Here is a 25,163-nt window from a genome sequence, read left to right as displayed (position 1 = left end):
CTATGAACCAAAGATCCCTTACACCAAATCTCTGACTTTTGTTTAGATTTTATTTGATTTTTCCTAGAATCTCCTATCTCAGACCTTGCTGAGCCCAATGGCCTGGGGCTGGAGTAAACTCACCACGCCCTGGCCTCTCATTCTCCTTCATCTCCATGCTTTACCTGGTGATTCTCTTTTTGCCCATCAGTGGTTGTTCAAATATCCTCACCTCTTTTCCTATCAGCTTTGGCCCTGGATAACACAGAAGTTTCATGAGCTTCCTCCATCTACCCTCTTTGTTGGCCATCAATTTCAGTCATCTAGTTACAAGGAAGCCTGGACTTTCCCTAGTAGAGGCCACTCTCTCTGACTCTAAATCCTCTTAACATCTGATTGGAGCCTCTTAGCTTTAGTCTTTTTTTTGTTGGCCAAATCTCCCTTTTCTTCCTTCCTATCCCCTAATTTGTGCTTCTTCCTCAAAAATCATCATGTCCTAAAAGAGTGTAGTCATTACTCCCAGGCAGAAAGTGGTTGGCCTCTCACAACTGCAGAAGCCAGTAGAAGTTGAACTGCTTCAATGTAGACACTTCCTGGGCCCCTGTTGCCCCACCTTACTGCCATTCCCCAGGACAATCTGTTTTGGACTGGGTTTAAGTACAGTCTAAGGAAAAGGCTCAGCCCTTGACATCCAGGGTGAAGGGCAATGGATAGTGGTAGGAGGGAGACTTTTGGATACGCCTGAAAGAGGGAAGGAGAATTGGAGCCATAAGAGTCAGAGTCATTGAGGGCTGTGTAAAAAGTACTGTTTACCTCAACGTAGAGGTGAGCCACAGTCTCACTTTATTTCAAATTTAGCACTGAGCAGAGAGAAGATTCAGAGATATCTCTGCAGAGAAGGAAATGGGCAAACAGCACAACTAAGAAAACCAGGCAATCTGGACGTACCTTTCCAGGTAAACAAACTGGGAAGCTCAGAGCTCACAAAACAGAGGAAGGCAGAGCTTGGGGTGTTGAGGGGTGCATTCATGGGGAAGGATGCAGGAACAAAAGATAAACATCCACAAGCTCATCCAGGGTAGGGAGGACACGGAGGGGAAGGAGATCCCCTTCCTCATTCTGTCTCTGCCCCGAGCTCTAATGGACAGGGAGAGGGAAGTCTGTCTAGAATCTCAGGCAATTCATGACATCCTATTAGACACTTGCAGCAGGAATGGGGGACATCCTATTAGACACTTGCAGCAGGAAAGGGGATGGGGTGGAGGCAGAGCCACTTTGGACATGGGAAGTCACAGTGCAGAAGATACGGGCATTACTGGAGGAGCTTGACATAATTTGCAGGGAAGAGTCCAAAGTGTCCGTGGCAACGTCCCCGCCACCAGCCTTCATCCACCATCTCAATGTCAGTGATGATGTCATCTGGATCAAAGGAGATCTCATCACTTCCCTCTGGGGAGGAAATGGACAGTGTATTAGGATGGTCAGCTAGGAATCCCTCCAACCCTGTGCCCACTCTAAACCTCAGGGAGGGAAATAGGCCTTTTCTTCTTGATGCCAAGCCCAGGACCTTCCCTGACCCCAAGAATTCATCCTCCTCTCATGTATCAAGGGCCTCCAGGCACCAGACTTCTCAGGCCCCTCCCAACCTACCTCCTTGGTAATCATACAGGGCTACAGCTGAGATCCCAGCCCCAGCCCCTGCTGGGCCGCCTGATGATCCTGCAATATGAGAAATATAAACATGATCTCACCAACATGGAACAGGAAAACCCAGGTTCTTCTGGGTAATGAGGGGATTGTTCTTCCTCTTAGCCTCCCCTAGACCTGACCAAATTCGGGAGCTGCTTCTCCCCCCACCACTCACCAGCCAGAGTGGAGGGAAAAGAGGGATCCTCAGGCTCAAGCACATCCTCATAGTCGCCCTCATCCTGCTCATATCTGTCCATCTCTCCAACATCCTCGTAGTCATTCTCAGTCTCGGGCTCAGGTTCAGGCTCGGGCTCAGGCTTGGGCTTGGGCTTGGGGTCGGGCTCAGGCTCTAGTTCATATACTGGCTCTTCCTCTACCTGAAGGCCTTCCAGAGTCCTGGGGGGCAGAGCTGGGGGCTCCTCATTGTCCTGAGAAGAGACAGCATGGAGCAGGGTGACTTTCACTCACCAGGAGCTGCCTCTCCCAATGGAGGACTGCTAAGACCCCGCCCATCACCATCCTACCACTTCTACCCTCCATCCTTGCCTCCATCTAACAACCTCTCCTAGGGAACACAGTTGTTCCATCCATCTTCATTCTTCAGCCTCCTCCCATCCCTACTCACTCAAAATACCTACCAAGAGATGATAGAAGAATGTAAAAGTTATGAGGAGAGGGAAGTAGAAAGCAAGTCAGACTCCTTGGAAGACCAGGAAAACACTGAAGCAAAAACACATTGCTGGAAGTATATACCACAGTTAGGATGACCAACTGATCTAGTCTGCCCAGGACTGAGCGGTTTCCCAAATACAAGACTTTCAGCGCAAACACCAGAACAGTCCCAGACAAACCAGGATGGTTGATTACCCTGTATAGCCCCCCTTCCTAGGACATGAGGAGATAGAGAAGGGGCAGAAAATCTTTGGGGCTCTGCTTACCTCTGGGGGATTCTGCCTAGAGGGCAGGGCAGGCACTGGGTGTTCCCTACTGGTTCTCACAGGCTCAGGCTCTGACGGTGGACAACTCCCCGCTGGGGGCCAGGCCTGTGGAGAATGAAGCATCTTTCCAGTAGGCAGGCAAACCTCCACCTTCTCTCTTACTCTGGCCTGGAACACTCCCTCCTATCTTTGCCAACCCAAATCAATCATCCCTCAAGATGGGCTCCAACCTCAAGTGATGGTTCCTTCTTCTTGCTCCGGCATTAGTGACTGACTGCATTGGCTGGTGACCTCTCTTCTGTTATACTATGTAAATATTGGGGGTTTTCCCTATAACATTCTGGTATATGTGAGACCCATTTACATAGCCAGGCTGAAATCTTCCTGAAGACAGGGACAGCAGTTATAGACTTTGCCTAACACAGGGAAGACCTGTGTCTCATTTTCAACCAATGATTTGGACCCCATGTTCCTGTCTAGGCAAGATATCCTGGATGTGGATCCCAGAGGGCTAAGCACTCACCTCTGAGGAGATTTTCTTGGGCAATGGGGCTGGCACCACTGGCTCTTCCACAGTGGCGGCCGGCTGCTGAGCCTCATGGCTCATCTTTACCAGGGCCTTTCTTTCCTGTTGCTGCCTGGCCATCTGCTGTGCCTTCTCTTCTTCCTCCCGCTTCCTCTTCTCCTCAGCCATGGACTCAAATTTTGCCTTCAGCCCACGGGCACCGCTGGAAGCTACAGACACAGGCAAGAAGAATTAGGGTTGTCTTGGGTGGTGGGGGGGTGGGGAGGTGATGCATGAAGGAAGAAAAAGAATCAGTTAAATATCCAGGAGGAAAGCAAATGCAGAGAGACTCATGGGAGGGAAAGTAAAGAGGTATTGATAGAGAAATAAGGGGATTATAGGAGGATGGCGTAGCCCTCAATCCTAGACTTCCATATAGCCAGGCCATGCGATCTCAGACTCTTGTCCTTTCTAAATGATAAGCCTTGGTCCCCTAACCTGCATCTCTCCCTGTTCACATTCCTTAAATCTGTATGCCCTCTAGACTACCACCCACATGTACCCCTCATCCCAAGCTCCTATCCATATGTATTCTCCCCAAATGGCTTTTCCTCCCTGCCTCCCTGTGTTCTTTGCTCACAGTTCCTTCCTCAATGTCACTCTTTCTTTCTAGCCGCTTAACCCAGTTTTTCTGGGAGAAAGAATCTGGGAATATGAGGGTAGGGATCAAGTCTACCTCAGCTAACCTAGGTAGTTGAAGGCATGGAGGAGGTAGTCTAGGAAGAAGAAAGAATGAGAAAGAAGAGACGGTTGAGGAGCACAGAGAGAGGGAATGGTCAAGACTCACCAGCCTCTATGGGTGTCGTCTTCTTATAAGCTGTGGTTGGGGCCTCCATTTCATTGAAGCCAACAGCACTCTGCAGGTAGAACAGTATGTATAGTGTGGGGGAGGGAAAGGGAATGGGAATGACCCAGAAGGCAGTATTGGGGGTTGGGGCTACTGTAGGAGGTATCCTTATTCATCTGACGTTCAATAGCTGAACAGGGTATTCCAATACTGTCAGTTTGCAGCAGAGAGGGGTAAAGAAGTTCTAAACTGGTGAGCTCAGCTCCTCTTTTTGAAAGCTCAGTGCACCTAGAATCTCACATCTCTAAGTCCAGTTGCCTGGAACGCAGTAGGGCCCCTGGTCAATGCATAAAGAGGAACTGGTGTAGGGGAGGACAGTAAATGGAGTGGAAAGAGATTATGGATTGGGTTAATCAATGCCAAGCAATCAATGAAATTTCAAACATCACCTTTCCCTGGAATTTATCTGTCTCTCTGTCTCTTTCTGCCTCCTTACACTCTCCTTAGTTAAAGCTCAGGCTTTAGAAGACATGCCCATTAGATGCTGAGGGCAGTCAGTGAGGAGTGCAGCCCAGGGCACCTAGTTTTTCCCATTGTTTTTCCGGCTTGGCCTCTCATTCTTCTCTCTGTACTTCAGATGCAGTTTAGGGAACTCTTCTTAAGACACTGGTGTTCTGGAGCTTTACCTTATCTACTCGGTCCTTCTGGATTCCATATTGACCACCAAAGCCCTTGGCATAATCTGCAGGATGAAAAAGTCTGAGAGTCATAAGAGGATTTAAAATGCTGGAAATATGTGGGAGGAGGGAGCAGTAGGGAGAAAGATGGAAGACTGAAATGTGGAAAACAGAGATTAATGAGGAAGTGTGCCATCAGAGGACAGAGAAGCATGGATGGGAAGAGATGGAAAAGGATGGGGAGAAAAACAGTTGGGAGAGAATGGAAGGGAGAGAGATGGGAAGAAGGAAACACAAAAAGAGAGAAGTGACAGAAAAGGGGAAAATATAAAGAAAGAACAGGAAAAATAAGGGGAGCCCTCCAGCCATCTCCTATGTGTCTCAGGGAAGAAGGAGGTCTCTCTGTCCTTTGTGGAGCAGAGGTGACTCTAAGACTCATAGCCAAATCACCCTCTTGCCATCACCTAGACTGTCTTCACCCCTTTCTCAATGATTGCTTCTCTTTGGCCTCCTTCCTCTGTCTTACTCCTAATCTTGCTGTTTCCTCTCCGCCCTTCTTGGTTTCCCCCATGCACACCCACATACATACACTTACTCTTAACCCCCCCCCCCCCCCACTGTACCTCTGGGTCCTCTGTGTCAGCTTCCAGAAAGGAAGGAAGGAGGGCTGTATGCTATTCTGTGACCGCCCTCCTCCCCAACTCCAACTTACCTCTCTGAGACTCGTGCTTCTCTGTCTCTCCCTTGTAGTCATATCCCATAGCTGCCTTGTCTCGTTTATCCTTCTCGATCCCATAACGGCCACCAAAACCATGCGAGTAATCTATGGTGGAAGGAGCAGTCATGAGCGCCCACTCTCAGCCCACAGGGAAGTGCTGTGGGAGAGAGAAGTCAGGAGGAATGGGTGCAGGGTGATAGGGGCCTGGAAAGAGAGCAAGGATCAAATATAGGTGAATTAAAGAGAAAGGGTGTTCTAAGCCATCTTTTACATGCTTTAATTCAATCTTGCTCATTCTTTCCTCTTTTCCTTTCCCTCTCTTACTTTCATCCCAAGATGAGAAGATCATTTCAGGAGGAAAGTATAGAGAGTATAAGGACAGAATTCCAGGAAAAAAAGGGCAAATATACATGAAATGTTTGCCTTTCCCTACTCCTATGTAAACACAGAAATCTCAGCTAAAGTATCACAATTGCTTTTTTCTTTTTAATACTGAAGCTCAAAAGAAAAGAAGAAAAAAATTCCTGGCTCCCAAAACAAATAGATGAATCAAAGCAGTAGATATGAGGGTAATTACGAGCTGACGCCACAGAAACCAAGGGTGTGTGAAATCCCCAAAGTCGGTGCCTAGGGATTAGGGTCTAGGGTCTGGGGTTCCAATTTCTTTCTTTTTTTTTTTTTTTTTCTAAAGATTGGCACCTGAGCTAACAACTGTTGCCAATCTTCTTTTTTCTTTCTTTTTTTTTCTTTCTGCTTTTTCTCCCCAAATCCCCCCAGTACATAGTTGTATATTTTAGTTGTGGGTCCTTCTAGTTGTGGCACGTGGGACGCTGCCTCAACGTGGCCTGATGTGCAGTGCCATGTCCACGCCCGGGATCCAAACCAGTGAAACCCTGGACCGCCGTAGCGGAGCACGGGAACTTAACCACTTGGCCACGGGGCCGGCCCCTGGGGCTCTAATTTCTGTACAAGAACATGGGACTGGGGAGCAGGAAATGAGGCTCTGCCCGTCCTATAAAAGAGCTCTAGAAAAATTCACTTGTAGTTTGTTCAACATTTGGTAGGGGGAAAATTTACCTACAAGATTTGGAAACTCCAGGCCTACACCCAAGTGCAGGGAATACAAACATCCAATTTTATACTTCTAATATTATACAGGAATTCTAAACTGAGAAATTTATTTAATACTGATCTAGGAAAATATATACCGCAGAAGAAGTAAACATCACAAAGATGGCAAGAATATGAGACAAAGTATACCTCAAGACAAAATGCACTGTAAGAGACAAGAGAGACATAACACAGTGATAAGAAAACAATTCTTTCACCAGGAACATGTATGCTGGTATAAACCTATTAACAGAATCAACATTCATGAAGCAAAAACTGACAGAAGCAGAAACAGAAATAGATAAATTCATGATCACAGTTGAAAATATCAACATCCTTCTCTCATTAATTGATAGAAAATTTAGACAAAAGAATCTAAAATTATAGATGGCCTGAACAACAGTATCAACTAAGACACCTAATTGACATTTACAGAACATTACACTTAAACACTGCAGAATACACATTTTTTTCCATGCACATAGGACTTTCACCAAGATAGACCATATGCTGATCCATATAATAAGTTTCAATACATTTCGAAAGATTGAAATAGTCTGTGATCACAATAGAATTAAATTAGAAGTTAATGAAAATAAAATTGTCTAGAAAATGTCCCCAATACTTGGAAAATAAATAACATACTTCTAAATAACCCATGGGTCAAAGAAGAAATCATAAGGGAAATAGAAAATATTTTAAACTGAATAAAACTTAAAACACACATGACATTGTGGACTGCAGCAAATGCAGTGTTTAGAGGGAAATATACAGGTTTTAGTGCCTACACAGGTGATAAAGGATTACAATCAAATTTAAGTTTCTACATTTAGTAGCTAAAAAAAGAACAAACCAAATTCACATTAAAATGAAGGGAAAAAATAATAAAGAGCAGAAATCAACAAAATTTAAAAAACAAGTGAACAACAGAGAAAACGAACAAAGTCAAAAGTTAGTTCTTTGAAAATAATAATAAAATTGATAAACTTCTAGCAAGAATAATCAATTAAAAAGAGAAAAAACACAAATTAACCATATCAGAAATGAAAGTGAATATATCAGTACAGATCTTACAAAGGTTAAAAAGAAAATAAGGGCACGTATAAATAAATTTACGCTAATAAATTTGACAACATAGAATGAAAAAATTCCTTGAAAACACAACATATCACAACCAACTTAAGAAAAAAAATGAAAGATTGAATAGACCTATATCTATTTAAGAAACTGAATTCATAATGGAAAAAAAAAAGAAAGAAAAAATGGTTCATTACTATTAAGAGTCCTAACTCAGCCAGACACAAAGGCAAAATTTCTCTGCATGGGAGACTTACTCAACCCAGGGCACATGAAACTCCCGTAAAACAAACGTCCCTCTCCCTCACTGAAAGAAGTTCACAAACAAAAATTACAACCATAAAAGAAAGAAATAACCATGAGGGAAAGCAGATTAATCAAACAGAAGAATTAGCATCTCCAAACTGCAAATAATATAATAATATGAAAGACACTATAAAATAAATATTTTCAAAATAATTAAAGAGCATAAAGAAGGGGGAAAAAACATAATGAAAGCAACAAGACATCATGAAAAAAGAATGCGCAGACTTGCAAGAGAACCAAAGGCAACTTCCAGATATGAAAATATCTGAAAGAAAGTTAAAGATTTAACAGAACACTTAAACAATAATTAAATACAGCTGAAGGGAGAATAGCAAACTTAATATAGAGCCAAGTGAGTTACCCAGAATGCAGCACCGGGAGATGAAGAGAATGAAATAGAGAAGAGAAATTAAGAGACATCGAGAAAATAACTCCTCAAAATTTGGGGGAATACTGTGAAAGCAGTGCTTAGGAGGAGATTTATAGCATTGAATGCATATGCTAGAAAAGAAGAAAAAAAGAAATCAATCAAATCAAAAGTAAGAATCAATAGTCTAAGTTTCCAACTCAGGAAACCAGAAAAAGAAGAACAAATTAAATCCAAAGTAAGCAGAAGAAAAGAAATAAGAATTAGAGCAAAACTCAATGAAATTGAAAACAGGAAATCAACAGAGAAAATTAATGAGAAAAAGCTGGTTCTTTGAAAAGATCAATAAAATTGATAAGCCTCTAGCGAGGCTAACTAAGGAAAAAAGAGGGAAAACACAAATTACTAATATCATAAATGAAAGATAAGACATTGCTACAGATCTCATGGAAGTTAAAAGGATAATAAAAGAATACTATGAACAACTCTATGGCCACAAATTTGATAACCTAGATGAAATGGATTAATTCCTTAAAGGAAACAATCTGCCAAAACTCATACAAGAAGAAATAGATGATCTGAATAGGCCTATATCTGCTAAAGAAATTGAATCAATAATTCATAATCTTCCAAAACAGAAAGCACCAGGCCCAGATGGATTCACTGGAGAATTCTACCAAACACTTAAAGAAGAAGTTATATCAATTCTCTACAATCTCTTTCAGGATAAAAGCAGAAGGAATATTTCCTAACTCATTCTGTGAGGCCAGCACTACTCTAATACCAAAACCAGATGAAGACATTACCCGAAAAGAAAACTACAGACCAATATCTCTCATAAACATAGATTTAAAAATCCTCAACAAAATATTAGAAAATTGAATCCAACAATGTATAAAAACAATTAAAGACCATGACCAAGTAGGATTTAGCCAAAGTATGCAAAGCTGGTTCAACATTTGACAATCAACTAATGTAATCCATCACATCAAAAGCCTAAAAAAGAAAAATCACATGATCACATCAATAGATGCAGAAAAAGCATTTGAAAAAACCTAACACCTATTCATGACAAAAACTCTCAGTAAACTAGGAATGGAAGGAAATTTTCCCAACTTGATAAAGACTAGCTACAAAAACCCAATAGCTAACATCATACTTAACGGTGAGAAACTTGAAGCTTTCCCACTAAGATCAGGTAAGGACTGGTACATCCAGACAGTGCAACATTATTCAGCACTAGAAAGAAATGAGCTATCAAGCTATGAAAAGACGTGGAGGAACATTAAATGCATATTACTAAGTGAAAGAAGCCAATCTGAAAAGCCTAAAACTATATGATTCCAACTATATGACATTCTGGAAAAAGCAAAACTATGGAGACAGTGAAAAGTTCAGTGGATCCCAGAGAGGGCGGGGAGTGAAGGATGGATGAATAGGCAGACACAGAGGATTTTTAGGGCAATGAAAATACTTTGTATGATATTATAATGATGGATATATGTCATTATACATTTGTCCAAACCCATAGAATGTACAACACCAGGAGTCAACCCTAAGGTAAACTATGGACTTTGGGTGATTATGATGTGTCAATGTAGGTTCATCTTTGGTAAAACATGTACCATTCTGGTGAGTGATGTTGATCATAGGAAAGGCTATGCATGTGTACGGGTATGAGTGAATAGGAAATCTCTCTACCTCCCTCTCAATTTTGTTGTAAACCTAAAATCGCTCTAAAAAAATGTCTTAAAAAAAACATTGAGAAGAGAATGAAAAGTTTTAATATACATCTGAGTTCCAGAAGAAAGAATAAAAGAGAAGAGAGGAGAATACTATCCAGAGAAAATGCCTAACTTCCCATAATGAAAGTCATTTCTCAAGTTGAAGAGGAGCGATAAATCTCATGTAGGATAATAAAAATAGATCCAGCACCTAGACATATCCTGATGATATTTCAGAATATCAGGGACAAAAAAAAAACCTTTGACAATAAAACAAAACAAAGACAAGACGTGTCACCTACAAAGCAATGATGATTAGACTGACACCAGAGAGACGCCAGAGATGATGAAGTAAGATCTTCAAAGTGATGAAGGGAAAATAACAATGAAGAATGAAGCAAAATAAAGACACTTTTCTGACAAAACCTGGGAGTTCTTTCCCAGAGTCTCACTGAAAGAATTATCAAAGGATATACTTTAGCAAGAAGGAAATAGGAGAAACAAAGAGGAAACAATAAAATACAATAAACAATGATGAGCTAAGAAGTTGGTAAACATGTCGGTCACTTTAAATAAGCATTCACTAAGTAATAATAATGACTAATTTTTGTGGAGTTTAAAAACACATGGAACCAATATACTGGATAACAACAACTGTCCATTTGGTACAAAGAATGTAGAATGCAGAAGGAATGCAATTAAACTATTCTACATTTCCTGTATTATTCAGGAAGAGATAGTGATTAACTTTAAATTTAACTCGAAGATGTATGTTAAAATTTAGGAATAACTTCCTAAAATAAAGGAGTAGAATACCTTTTTTTCAATCCACGAGAGGGAAAAGGGGACTAAAGAAAACGATCAGTCTCACAGAAAGCAATGAAAGAGGAAGAGAGAAGCAAGTACACACTTGAATTTAAAGATAAAATAGTGGGGAACTGGGTCATGGAACAAAAGGGAGTTGATGACAGCTGTTGGGAGGTGAAGTCTGAGCAGAACAGCAGGGCAGTCAGGTTGCTAAGGATGCAGGGCAGGGTCCTTGCCTTTCTGAGATGTGTGTTTCTCCACTTCTCCTTTGTAATCAAAGCCAACCGCTGACTACAGAGAAAAGGAGAGAGAACTGGTTAGAGTCAGAGCTGACAGTTTTTCCCTTCCCTCACTTACCTTTACTCCTAGCTCAGCCCAGAGGCTAGTTTATAGGGGCTCAGGGCTGAGTATGGGGTTTAATGTAGAAACAGACCGTAGCCTGACAGGCTGGTGTAGACGCAGTGTGCTACACAGCAACAAACACGAGCTCTGGACACAGATAGCTCTAGATTCAAACCTAACCCCACCTTCCCTATTTAGAGTTGTTTAACTTTAGGTATGCCCTTTGATATTACTGAGCCTCGGTCTCTTCAAATATGAAATGAAAATAGGTATACCTGCCTTATTAACTTCAACTATAAAATGGGAGAAACGATCCTCTTTATTTGGGATATTGTGAGAACTAAACATGGCAAGGTATAGAAAGTGTCTGCATTGGGTCACTCAGTAAACAAGTGCTTTTCTTCTTAACTCTCGTGAAGCTAAAATGAGATAATAGCTAGAATAGTGCCTCGTAAACTATAAAGTACTATGTACATGTAAGAGATATTACCCTATTCCTAATTGATTATACTGCGTCTCTTCTCTTTCCCTATGCAAAAGTGGAAACCCAGATGTTGATTTTGGTGGGAGGGGAGGCAACCAGGGGAGTCTGGATCCTAGCTTTCCCGGGACTGGATATATTGGCCAATTCCTATCTTCCCCATCTGGCTCAGTAACTATGAGTCTCTCTAAGCAAGTCTAGATTTTGCTTCTTAAGAGCTATTCACATGTATTGTTTCTTGATTTTCATGGTACACTGATTGTTTAGGTGATTTAGTTTGTGACTCTTGAGGCAGAAGATGATGTTTAGGTGATTTAGTTTGTGACTCTTGAGGCAGAAGATGAAAGAAAGAACAATGAAAGATTAGGCAAAGGCAGGAGGGGGGCCAAGATGAAAAGGAAAGTCCATCCTGATTAGAAAAGAACATGACATGCTCCGTATTCATTACTGTCTTTAAAAATGACCTTCTGCGTCTTTCCTTTCCCTTACAATACGTTTTGAACTTTTCCGGTTTTTCCCCCTACACTGCAAGTAACATTCTAACACTTAACTTTAAGGATTCGGGACCACCTAATTAACAACTGCAGGTAAAAAAAATCTCAGCTAGCTGTGCAGGAGCTGTCCTCTCTGTGTGCAGCTGCAGAGGAAGTGATAAAACGTGAGATCAAAGAATCTGATCTACTAAGATGTGAAAATGAGAACATCAACGAGTTATCAATCGTCCTCTCCTGACCACTCTCTCATTAGTAATCATACTGTCCTTTTTTTTCCTCTTTAAAACTACTTTTTTGTACAAAGAAGTCTTTAAAACACCTGGACTTCAAGGATTTGATGCTAAGTCCTGTGAAAAGTAACTTTCACCTTCTAAAAACATTGCAATCCCAAATAGTTGTTTTACTTGATTATTTGCTGCATCGTAATAATATTTAAGCCGATATCTATGCATTCTTAAAAGGCATAAATATTTATAAGGTTTGGATGTTTGATCAAAAGAGGAGCTTTGGAATTTCCCTCTTCCCATGTGTACAGGTATAATAAAAACCAATAGAGTTTGAGAGTCTTTGTCTCATTTAAAGCAACGCCTCTCAGCTCAGCATGTGGCCTCCAGCAATGGCACGAAGGAACTTGCTGAGGGTGGTCATGGGAGCTATCCTTCTCGTGATCGACCCTCCTGGAGTTCACTGGCCTGTCTTTCCACAGGAAAAGCATAGACCTTCATTCAAGGGTGAGTGTTGTTAAACCCACATGATTTGAGTTGGGTGGTGTGGGGAGAGAGTTGTCACTTACCTTGTCTGCCCTGTCCTTCTCAACTCCAAATTTGCCCCCAAAGCCTCTGGCAGCATCAGTCTGAGAAGAGTGCTTCTCCACCTCTGCAACATACTCATGGCCCACAGCACTCTGAGAAAAATCAACGGTGGATTGAGTGACAAGATAAAAGTGACCATGAAAAGAAAAATGACGTAGAGATGAGATGGGATATAAGAATACAAGAAATTCCATTCTGGGTCAGACTCATAGCCTCCGACAGTGGTGCCAAGAAATATGTGATGGGAGAGCAAGGTGACTTTTTTTGAGCCTTGCACATCCTGATTCTTCTACAACACTATCAAGAACCCTTCATTCAGGAAACTCCCCTTGAATGGCCGGGAACCAGAAAGATAGAGACTAGACAGAGCAGTATTTAAACCAGAAACAAAAGGAGAGCTAAAACAAAGGCTTTGTGCACCAGAAGAGAAATGAGAGTATTTATTGGGAAGAGACCAAAGGGGACTGACTGGAGGCACCAGCCAGGATCGCATATTTCACTAAAACAGCCAGGTGCTTTGTTCTGGATCTTTGCTCCTGTATGAGCATCAAAGTTCAGAAGGGCCACCTGAGCCCTGATGTTTAAAAGTGACTGACTCTTTATGCCAAAGGAGTTGGTAGACAATACTGTGAGTAGTCCAAGATGGCACGTAGCTTAAATCTTTCCTGTTCTATCTACTGTTGTATCTTCTATTTGGTTTTGAATGGGATGTCTCTTCTAACATTTAGATTTGGATGCTTTAATAATCTTGGAATTGAGTAATATATCAAACCAAATAACGATACCTTGCAGAGTCTCAGCGGAGAAGAAATCAGAAAGCTTCTCCTTCCTCCTTTATTTCCAATCCCATGCTGGGATAAACAACATCAGTACAGAGACTGGCGTGAAGCACTGCCCTACGTGAGCTCCTGGGAACTCATTTTGTAGTATTTTTGGGTCTGTGTGGGTCAACTTTGCTTGTTGAATTTAAGAATGAATGACTGCTTATCTATTTCACTTTTTTCCTAGGAATTTTGTGGGAGAATACAAAGCCTCCACGGCACTTTACACAATGACAAAACAAAACACTTCTTGAGGACAAACTAAAGGCTTTCATTGGATTATTTTTTTCTCCTTGGAGATAAAATCTTTCTTCTTATAGAAATATATCTCTATCTTTGAGGTTAGGGAAGCCAACAAAAAATATGATTCAATATACCAGCCTTCGTTTATCATACTTTTAGAGTATCTAATGGATAAAGGAAAAATAATATTCATGTTTGAGGACATCTAATGGATAAATTCACATCGATATTTCTCACACCTGTGTGCACATAATGTAAGTAATGTATAATATATATACAAAAAGAATACCAAAATCACAGTATAGAAAATAATAAGAGAAGTTGCAACATAAACAAAAAACAAAAACATTTAAAGCAGTAAATGATTTTAAAGCACATTTTTCCTTTCTCAGCTTCTGCTCTTGTCTCTACAGTCTAGGACTTAGCTGGGCCTACGATAAACCAGCCCTTCTAAATTCTTGGCTCCCATTTTCTGCCATCTATGTTTTATGTGTTGAGATCAGGAAAAAAAATGATACAAATAGTATGTGGACATTCTATTTTAAAGGCCAAATAAATATTGTACTTTTGAACAAATTTTAAACCATAAAACCAACAGATGAATCAATCTATCTTTTTTTTTTTTAAGCAAATATCTCCCTTTCAACTCACCTTGTCCATTCGGTCTCTTTCCACTCCAAATCGACCTCCGTAGCCATGGGATGCTTTGGGCCCTGATTCCATCTCCTTCTTCTTGAGAATATCATGCTCTTCTGACACTTTGTTCCTCAGCTGGTGGATGCTGGAAGTAACCGCATGACAGAGACCCATCTAGCACAGAGAAGTCAACAAACACTCCTTCCCAGGAAAACAGAAATCTTGAGATGTGTTCTGTTTATTTTTAGGAATAACCTGAGTCCCCAAGGGATGACAATGCTGAGTCTGGGAGTAAGATATGTGTGGCCTGTTATACATGGCCTGATTTAAACTCTCCATAAGCCAATAGTATTTCCTCTAGTCCATTATTTTGCTCACTAAATAGCCTTCTAATATTTAGTCCCACTTTTCATATTCCTCAATATTAGAGGAAAGTGACACCTATGTTCTAGTAACTGGGAAGTTATTTTCCTCTCTGAATGGATTTGCTTTCTAGAAATTACATGTTCTATCTCAAGAAGCACAAAAATATTCATATACCCTTTTACTCATACATTCTAGTCCTGGGAGTCTACCCCAAGGAAAGAATTCAAAATATGGCAAAGCTTAAGGTCTAATGATACTCACTGAAACATTGTATATCATAACGAGAACCAAGAAACAATTAATATGGCCAACAACTTGAGAATAGTTAAGTAAATTGCAATAATATCTCTCAATGACATCTTAGGAAGTCATTAAAAATGATGGTTATGAAAAACGTAGCATTAGGGAATTTATCTATACATTATTTCAAATTTTCTTGTCAAAAATGAATGCCCTTCACCCCCACCCCCAAATATGATAATTCCTGAGAGAACTAACAACTAATAAATCTAACTAATAAAATTCACTTTTATTACTACTTGTTAGAACACTTTAAGTCTCAAATAACTTGATTTGGGGCACCCCTATCCCTAAGAGAACGTAGCACTAAAAGGAGGCATTCTCTTTCTTCCTTCACTTTCATCTTTACCGTGAGGGTAGAGATCACCTTTGCACATCTCTTTGGCCTGAGCATATGAAGTGATAGCTTAGTACCAGCACCAATAAGTGACAATCAGAACGGATACTTGGACACAGATAAGGAGCCCTGGGGATTCTTATAAACATTTGGGCAAGAGAACCCCAAACAAAATATTTGACTTCTTGCAGCAAGAAATGAAGGTTGAGGGAATTGAGATAGCGATGTTCCTGAGACTCCAGTAGCTCGAGAAACCAGATCCATCGGTTATAGGTAGAATGAGCCTCTCAACGTGGCAATGGTCCTCTTGCAGGGAAGAATAGATCCACCTCGTGGCCTTGTTGTGTAAATCCACCAAAGGTCTTTTTAAAAAGCCTTCTCAGCTTTAGTTACAGTTAATTTTAGAAAGCTGGCCTTGAACCAGATGAAATTAAGCTAAGTGCTGGAAGAACCCTCTGTTCTGTGCATGCTCTAAACCCTCTGGCAGCAGCGAAGGAGAGAGCCTACGTTGCTAGTTCAACACCACCAACACTTTAGTACAGTCTGTGTCAAAAAAGCTTTTGGTTCCAAAAACAAGTAAGTAACTGATATTTCCCAACGAAAGTATTCAGATGAAGAATGAAGAAAATGGGTCTAAACATTACTTTCAAATGGGAAAAATCTGCGAAGTTTTAATGAGTCTGATGATTGCTTCATGGGTCATAACTATCTTATAGGTAAAATAAGTTTATACATATATATTTTTTGGGGGGGGTGGGGAGGACTTTGACAATTGTTATTTATTTTTTTATTGAGGTAACTGGTTTATAACATTATATAAATTTCAGATGTACATCATTATATTTTGATTTCTGTGTAGACTACATCTTGTTATTATCCAAAGACTAATTACCATCCATCATGGTACACATGTGCCCTGTCACATCTTTTGCCCTCCTCCCTCCTCTCTTGAAACAAGTTTTTAAAAGGGATTAGAAAGTGAGATTCAGGAATATCCACCTAATGGATGACAGCAAGGCTAGGCAGAGGATCATGCCAATAAATAATATACTTTGAATGAAAATGTTGGGGCCAAGAAGACCAACTTCTTATTAAATCATTTAGAATATAGCTGAAGCCATTCTAAATACATCTTAGTATATCATCTCTTCACTCAATAAACATTAATTAAACTTTTGGGTGTGAGGTACTGTTAGGTTCTGAGGACACAAAGATGATTAACATATGGAGATAGTGGTCAGGTGGAAGAGACAGGAAGGAAAACAAAAATTACAATTCAATGGGCTAAGTGGCATACCTAAGAAACTTCTGACACATTAACTCTTGGATACCTATATTAAATTTTAAAAAATCCTGGAATTGATAAAGCAATGCAGTTTATGGGAACCAAGCGAAATCCAGGACCTCAAAGATGAGCTAAAAGAAGGAACAGATCTTTTCATTTTTATTACAAAAATAAAAGCACAAAGGTGAGTGACTCAGACCATAAGATTTTATTCACAAACAACATGATCATAGGTGTAGAAAATCCTAAAGAGTCTACAAAAAAAGCACTACTAGAACTACTAAGAACTATTCAAATTTGGCAAGGTCACAGGATACAAGGTCACTATCAAAATTAATTTTATTTCTACACACTAGCCATGAACATTTGGAAACTGAAAGTTAAAAATAAATACTACTTACCATCACATGAAATATCTTAGCCTAAATTTAATAAAATATGTGCAAGACCTGAACACTTAAAAACATTTCTGAAGAAATTAAAGAAGACCTAAATAAATGGGGAGAGATTCCATGTTCATGGATTGGAAACCTCAAGATCATTAAGGTGTCAGTTCTCTCCAAAATGATCTATAGATTCAATACAATTCCAATCAAAATGCCAACAGACATTTTTGTAGGTAGGGGTCAAGGTAGACATATAGATCAATAAAATAGTCTAGAAATAGATCCAAATGTATATGGTCAAAGATGTCAAGTAAGTCAATGGGGAAAAAAATATTCTTTTAATGGTGTTGCGTAATGAAATACCCATATAAGAAAAAAGCTAATTTGAAATAGATCATAGACTTTAATATAAAAGCTAAAACTATAAATCCTTTAGAACAAAACATAGGAGAAAGTCTTCACAATTTTGAGGTAGGTAAAAATTTCTCAGACACATAATGCACTAACCATATGAAAATTTCGATAAATTAGACTTCATCAGAATTATTATCTTCTGATCTTCAAAAAATGCCATTAATAAAGTAAAAAGATGAGTTACACTCTGGAAGAAAATATTTGTAAAACACATAGCTCACAAAAGACTTGTATCCAGAGTATATAAAGAACTCTTCAAACTCAATAAGAATACAAACAATCCACTTTAAAAGTGAGAAAAAGATTTGGACACTCCAAAGTGAAGATATATGAAGCTACATGAATGACACATGAAAAGATGCTCAATAAAGTTAGTCATGAGAAAAATCACACACATCCACAAGAGTGGTTAAAATTAAAAATACTAACAGTACCAAATGTAGACAATGATGTGGAAAAATTGAAACCCATACATTATTGGTAGGAATGAAAAATGGTAAATTCCTTTAAGGAAACAGTTTGGCAGCTTCTTAGAAAGTTAAGCACACTATTATTATATGACTTGGCAATTCTACTTGTAGGTATTTCCCAAGAGAAATAAAAATATATGTCAACAAAGATTTGGACGCAAATGTTCATGATAGCTTTATTTGTAATAGCCCCAAATTGTCAACAACCCAAATGTCCATCAACAGAGTAATGGATAAACCAAACTGTGGTATATCCATACAAAGGGATACTAGTTGACAATAAAAAGGAACAAAAGACTGATACACACAAGACCACGGGCAGATCGCAAAAACATTATGCTGAGCAAAAGAAGACAGATAGATGCAAAAGAATTCTATATTACTCCATTTACATGAAATTCAAGGACAAGCAAAACTAATCTATAGTGACTAGAAGCAGATCAGTGTTTACATCCAGCCAGGGGTGGGGATGGGGTATATGGCCTGTAAAGAGGCATGAGAGCATGAGTGGGCAAGAGTGGTGAGAAGAAGATGCAGGAAAGGACAGCAGCCCTTGGAAACCAGGCAGTTCCTAGGAAACACTAGGCTGCTTGCAGCTGCCTGGGCCAGGACTCCTCCATACAATAGAGGAGGGAGAAGTAGGATCTTTTTTTTTACCAAATTACCAAACCACTCCCCAAACTAAATTTATTTTAGGCAGACCTAAAAAAGAAAGATCACAGTGTGGGGGTAGACAGTGAGATTAGTGAGAACCACAATCACTTCCTTTTCCTGCTTTGAGTCACGTGAGCTCTGCAGCTACTGTTCTCTTCTCTAACTTCCCCCTCCTTCCTAAGGACCTCAGCGATTCCCATCTGACCTTAAAGATTGTCTTAGCCCACACTAGCCAGAGAGAATCTCAGAATATTAGAGACTAACTACCGGGAAGTCCTCCAGAGGTCTTTTGGATCCTGATGGGAAAACTGAGAATCAGAGATGAAAAGTGACTTGTCCAAGATCACCTGCCTAGTTACTAGCAAAGATCAGGCTTTTACACCTCGGTAGCTTGGGTAAATGGGAGGGAGTGGGGTTTTGTGTAAATGTCCCCACCATTTATTCTCTCAGATGTAGATCCAGTTAGGCTAATAAGGAAACATCCAGGTCATCACATTTTACGACTCCAGGGGCACCAGTCAGAGTAATGTACGTAGTGGATTGTGCAACACAGCAGTCCCCGTAACACCACGTAGGAAGAAGGAAGGTTGTCATCTGTTTACATGTTTGTTAGGTTTTTGGAAGAAAATCTGATTAATCTATGTTAACAAGAAAGAGAAATCACATTATTGAGCTGCTAAGAGGTGCTTAAGCGCTGCACTAGACATTGATATGTGCTGGCCCGTTGAGTTCTAACCATACATCTGCAGGGTAGCTATCATTATCCCCATTTGATAAATAAATAAGCTGGGATTCAGAAAGGTTATATGTCTGAATTCACATTGCTAGTAATGGCAGAGCTGTGAATTGAATCTAAATCTATCTGATATCCATACTCAAGCTCTGTCCATAAGATCATGGCAGGGATTTAGGAGTCTTCCTTAAAATGTTCTGCTCTTAGGATGCGTGAGACAGGCACTGGGAGAGGAAAGGTACAAGGAGAGTTTGCATCCTCATCTTAACAGTTCTCAGGACACTAGGGCTGAGTGGCCTTTACTCAGAAAAGGAAAGGGGGTCTTAATTTTTTTGGAACCTACAGAGGAATGTCAAGAAGCTTCCTGTATGACATGTTCCATTTTTTCATCTCTCCAAGTGCTTCCAGAATTGCTTGGTTTGTTTAAGAATAATATTCATTACAGTTACTTAAGATAACTATTTATGTCTAATTAAATAACAAGGCATAGTACTGATTATTTTCAAATTATATAAATACACGCCAAGTTTTCATAGTGTGTTGTTTGTGCAATGTGGTCATCCACTGACACTTTTTAAATCCAGGGGGAAAAGAGGTAAACACACTGTTGTTAGAGTGTGGGGGGAAAAAGTTAAAATGGAGATTAAAATTGTATTAATTTTGCCAATTTGTGTGTAGTTGTTGCTTTTTGCTTTTTAATTTTTGCTCTTGTTATACTGTTTGTTGTGTCTACCTTGCTACTAACATTTGACATTCTGATACTCTCCAAAGCAGATAGCCCTGGTTAGAATAATCCATGGAAAAGAAGAGGGGATCCTTCAATCTGAATACACACTATGTCCCACAGAAACTCTGGGTATGTCTGTGAGTTCCTTTTCTCTTATGCTATCAGTTTTTTGTTTGTTTTGCTTTTTTTCCAGTAGAACATTGGGTTATAATCTTTAAGACCCTTGAACACCATTACCAAAATAGTTTTAATCAACGGGATTTCCAAGTGTCACATTTCTTCATTAATATTCATGTCTTCTAAGTTCTGTCAAGTAGCCAAATATAAATTTTTATTTTAAAAGTCCTTCAGGCCAGGTGTGGAATCTGATATTGTCCTCTTTTTGCAATATTTATTCTGAGTTCTTTACCTTGACGTTTTACTGAATCCTCCTTGGCCCATCTGAAGTCACCCTATACTCTAGACACACATCTACATTTGTATGGATAGATAGATAGACAGACAGACAGACAGACAGACAGATAGATACAGTGATACAACCTCAGCATCTGATCCACTTCCTCTCTGAATCCCTTATAATAGTCCCACTTGGGGAAATACCATGGTCGTTAGAAATAAAAGAGAGATAATAGGGTTGAGGGAATAAGTGGAGAGACAAGAAATAGAAATACACAGTGACACACATAGGGACATACAGCAACAGACTCAAGAAAAAAACCACAAAGACACATAGACATGAACTACCTTTTCTTCTTCCCTTCCTCCATCACCTTCCCCTGAGTCTCCGAGTTTTCTTTGGGCTCTTCCCATACCCCGTTCCTGCTCCCCAGTCCTTTTGGCACTTACTTGATATGTTCTGCGCGTCCAGAGCCCTCGATGGTCTTGGCTCCCCACCGCTGTTCCTTCTCAGAGATGTCATTCTGCAAGAGACAGCATTCAGCAATAAGGATGGCAAGAGATGTGCCTCACTGAGAGGCCATACAGCTGACACATATGTCCTCCGTGTCCCCTGCCTCTGCTGCCTCCTCATTCAGGGTTTTCACTTAGACTCCTCTCTATGTTTATCCCACTCTGACCCCCATGTTAAAATTGAACTGGTGAGCTCTGAAACCTCCCTTCCTTCTCCACATCCCTCACAATTTCTGCTTCAGGTCTCCTACAACTTCTCAATCTTCCCAAATTACATACATCCAGCCCAAATCCTGGCTTATAGGCCAAAGGAGACCCAGATTAATGTGCTCCTCGCCTCAGCATAGCCTGTCATTGCCCGTCAATCACAATGTCAAACTCCTCTATGCTTGTCTCCTTCCATCCTCAATATCAGCTGTCGTGCAAGCTCCACTCATCATAGATAACTGTCCTACCAGTCAGTCCCACCGTGAAGGCTATCTCAGTCTGTCCTTCCTAAGTCCCCTCAAAGCTTACAGAGTGGCCCATATGCCTCCCCCTCTCCTGCCCTTCGTGTCCAAGCAAAGCTATTTCCAAACTCACCACAAAGTCAGGGTCTGTGTCCCAGTCATCACCCTGGGTCTCCACGGAAACAGACACATCATGCCCTACTACAGACTTCCACATCTGAGGGTGACAAAAGATGGGAGTAATTTGGGGAAAAAATCAAGAGGACAGAAAACAACCATGCTGAAGTCGATGATATAGCAGCTCAATGTTTCTTGCCATTTTTTCTTGGAAGAAAATAGAAGCTGAAGCAAAGCAGATGGAAGTTTTAGGAAAGCACTTCTGCTCAGTTAGAGGAGAGGAGGATGGGAGTTTATTTAAGACAAACTGGCATGGCCCAGACACATCTGAGTCTGGAGAGAAGTCTTCATGGTTGTAGGTAACACCAAGTAACCTCGGTGTTGAAACTCCTGGGATCATTAGCTTGTGTCCAGTGGCCAGCCAGGCAGTGGCTTGAAGCGGTAGTCAATGAGGGGAGCTAGAACATCCCTAGAATTATAGTGCCGTTTCACGCTACATATGACTCCTTATATAACTGTCAACATATAAATTGGCCCAGCTCCTGATAAAATGAATGTCTACAGTCCTCTCTACAACCTGCTTAAATCTGTTGAGAATTTTTTCAACCCCAGTGCGAGTGCTATCCTGCCTTTGCTCTGACATCGGCCACTGCACAGCTGCATGACGTCAGTAGGGGCAGTCAGCTGAAACTCATACTGAACAACACATGCGGAAGCATTATTTGCTGAGAATAAGTCATTTATTCTTCAATTTTTATTTCAATTATATTTCTAAAGAAGATAGCTGGTTAAAAAATAGCACATAACAAATCTCTTATTTTGAACATTGAAAGTTATTAGATTTTTATTAACTAAGGAAATGATAAATATTTAGAGAACACTAGTTTGAGGGGGGTACCAAATTATTATTCTACTGAGGCATCCCCCATGTTTCCGTTGGCCCTGCCAATCGTGTACAAGGAGGAGCTGCGCAGTTGCTCTGCATCTGTGGACTCCTGGATCTTGGTGCGAAGAGGAAACAACGGCCAACGTTCACCAGCTCTGGTGGCCGCTGAGCCTTCTTGACCCTGGTACCACTTAGTAGCTGGCAACCCCCCTGCCCATCCTTCCCTCGTCAGACTCCTCACCGCACTGGTGACTTTCCCCAGGCTCTTCATGGTCTCTTTAAGGAGTCCCTCTTACAACCATTGGCAGGACTCTCCAGTCTCTCCACCCAGACCCTCAGACTCTCTGTTTTCCTTTCCACTTGAAAATTCCATCATTCTCCATGCTCTTTGAAAAACCCCTTGGAAATCAGCCCAAGGGAAATTTGGGGGTAGATTGATTAAAGAGATGCAAAGAGGACACTGGAGAAGCATTGACTGAGTCAGCTGCCCTGTGGGATGAGTCAGTGCCACGAGATGCCCTGCCTTCCCCACTGGCACAACAGTGACGAATGAGGGGTCAGGTAGACGAGACCTATGGTCCTGGCTCCTGGGCTGCTCTGCAACAAAGGGATTTCACACAGAAAACTGGAAAGGAGAAGTTTCTGAAATATTCATGACAATAAGGAAGCAAGGAGGACTGATAGTCCTGTCTTTCCCCTCCGTTCCTCTGAGGCCTCAGCATGACTCTCATAAACCTCCCATCCTCATGTATTTTTGAAACAAGAGGAAGAGTTTCTGACATGGAGACAATCTAGTATCTGGGAGCTACTGGCCAGAAATAGGGAAGCTGAGAGATGCTATCCAGAGCTGGGAGAGCGGAGAGTAACCTGGTGAGGCCTGGTGCTCAGGATTGGAGGCTCAATGAAGGGCCTCATCACGAGGCTGCCTTATAACATCAGTCAAGTACATGACCTTGGAGTCAGATCACTCCAGCTCTGTTACTAAGCTCCTGTGGGAACATGAGTAAGGGAATCTTACAGAATGTATACTTATTTGCCAGGTACCAGGCTAGGCAATTCACAAATATTAACTTAAATAATTGAACATCTCTGATAGTTAGTTTTCCCCAATGGAAAATAAATGAAGAGGTTAACCTAGCTAATCCATCAAGTCCCCTCCATTTCTGACATTCTGGCATTCTGCGATCCTACAATCACAGAAACTAGCCCTGGTTGAATCATCACGCCTTCCTTTGGCCTCCATCAGCACTCAGTTCTCAGCACTGGTGTACATTAGCAACTACTTCCTGATCTGTTACAATGTCTCCTACGTAGTTTTGTCTCTTTGCTAGACCATATGTTCTCTAGGGGCAGAGACTTTGTCTTCATCTCCAGTGGTCCTCCTCTCAACTCGATGCCTAGAAGCCACAGGACTTAGAGAGGGTTGTAGATTGTTAGCAGAAACCAGGGGTCCTAGATGGCAGCTGAATCATGTTCCCTGGGCTCAAGCCCACTCGTTTCCACCCCTAGATGATCACTATCTACAACCACTCACACCCAGGCCTTCTGGCCATGAAAGGTTAAAAGCCTAGGAGCAGTGTCTTTACCTCGCAGCAGGGACCAAGAGCCAGGTAGGACCCTCTTACTTCAACACCTGTCCTGTGCAACCCGACTTTCCCCTCCCTTAGAGTACCCACCTCTAACAGTGCGAGTGTTTGCTCCAAGCTCCCAGCTCCTCGCGTCGATACTCGGCTCCCTCTCTGGCTGCTGCCTCTTTAGAGCAAGAAACTCTGAGCTACTGCTTCGGTTCCGTATTCAGGTTTTCTGTCATTTCCTGCCACCCTGTCCTCACAGCTACTTCCTGAAGTTTGAGTCAGTTCCTTCTGCTTAGGCACTTAAATAAAAAAAGGATTAAATGCTTCTGTGCCTCTTCTTTTGCAAGGCTTTGAGAGTCGCTGGTAAGTCATCAAAAAACTCTTACTCTTGAGTTTATAATCTGGTCAGGGAAGCAAAATATGCAACCAGGAAACACACAAAAGAATGCTGTAGGACAGCATTTGTGTCCTAAATAGGTGGGCAGTTGCATCTGTTATAGTCAAAGAATTTAGAGAATTTGGTATGGTCCGAAGTAATCAAAAAAGGCTTAAAGGGAAAAACGATTTTTTTTTTTTTGAGGAAGATTAGCCCTGAGCTAACATCTGCTGCCAATCCTCCTCTTTTTGCTGAGGAAGACTGGCCCTGAGCTAACATCTGTGCCCATCTTCCTCTACTTTCTATGTGGGACTCCTACCACAGCATGGCTTGCCAAGCGGTGCCATGTCCGCACCTGGGATCCAAACTAGTGAACCCTGGGCTGCCAAAGCAGAACATGCACACTTAACCACTGCGCCACCGGGCCACCCCAAGGGAAAAATGATTTTTATGTGGACTTGGAAAGTTAAGATTTAAAAAGAAACTCATTTCTACATTACCCACACACTTAAAACAGAGGTTTGTATATAGGAGATGTTCAAATAAACCTTGATCAATTGAATGACGGAAGGGAATAGCTCACAAAGGGAAACGCAAGACACGGAAG

The 25,163-nt window shown here is 41.0% G+C and overlaps 1 protein-coding gene across 1 annotated transcript; it reads right to left on the bottom strand.

Annotated features, from left to right (window-relative positions):
• Positions 1 to 768: 768 nt before the first annotated feature.
• HCLS1 (hematopoietic cell-specific Lyn substrate 1) lies at positions 769 to 24,611 on the bottom strand. The gene is made up of 14 exons (XM_001502283.7): positions 24,283 to 24,611; positions 21,737 to 21,820; positions 21,092 to 21,165; positions 14,589 to 14,718; positions 12,855 to 12,965; positions 10,981 to 11,035; positions 5,348 to 5,458; positions 4,645 to 4,700; positions 3,959 to 4,028; positions 3,130 to 3,341; positions 2,607 to 2,711; positions 1,844 to 2,096; positions 1,630 to 1,698; positions 769 to 1,428 (listed from the first exon to the last, which is right to left on the bottom strand). The coding sequence occupies exons 2-14, from the start codon at positions 21,818 to 21,820 to the stop codon at positions 1,292 to 1,294; spliced, it is 1,467 nt and encodes a 488-aa protein (XP_001502333.1). The 5' UTR covers positions 24,283 to 24,611; the 3' UTR covers positions 769 to 1,291.
• Between the last annotated feature and the right edge of the window lie 552 nt (positions 24,612 to 25,163).

The sequence above is a fragment of the Equus caballus genome, chromosome 19 (genome assembly GCF_041296265.1).
Source record: "Equus caballus isolate H_3958 breed thoroughbred chromosome 19, TB-T2T, whole genome shotgun sequence".
Taxonomy (NCBI): domain Eukaryota; kingdom Metazoa; phylum Chordata; class Mammalia; order Perissodactyla; family Equidae; genus Equus; species Equus caballus.
This window is presented reverse-complemented; position numbering and strand designations above follow the sequence as displayed.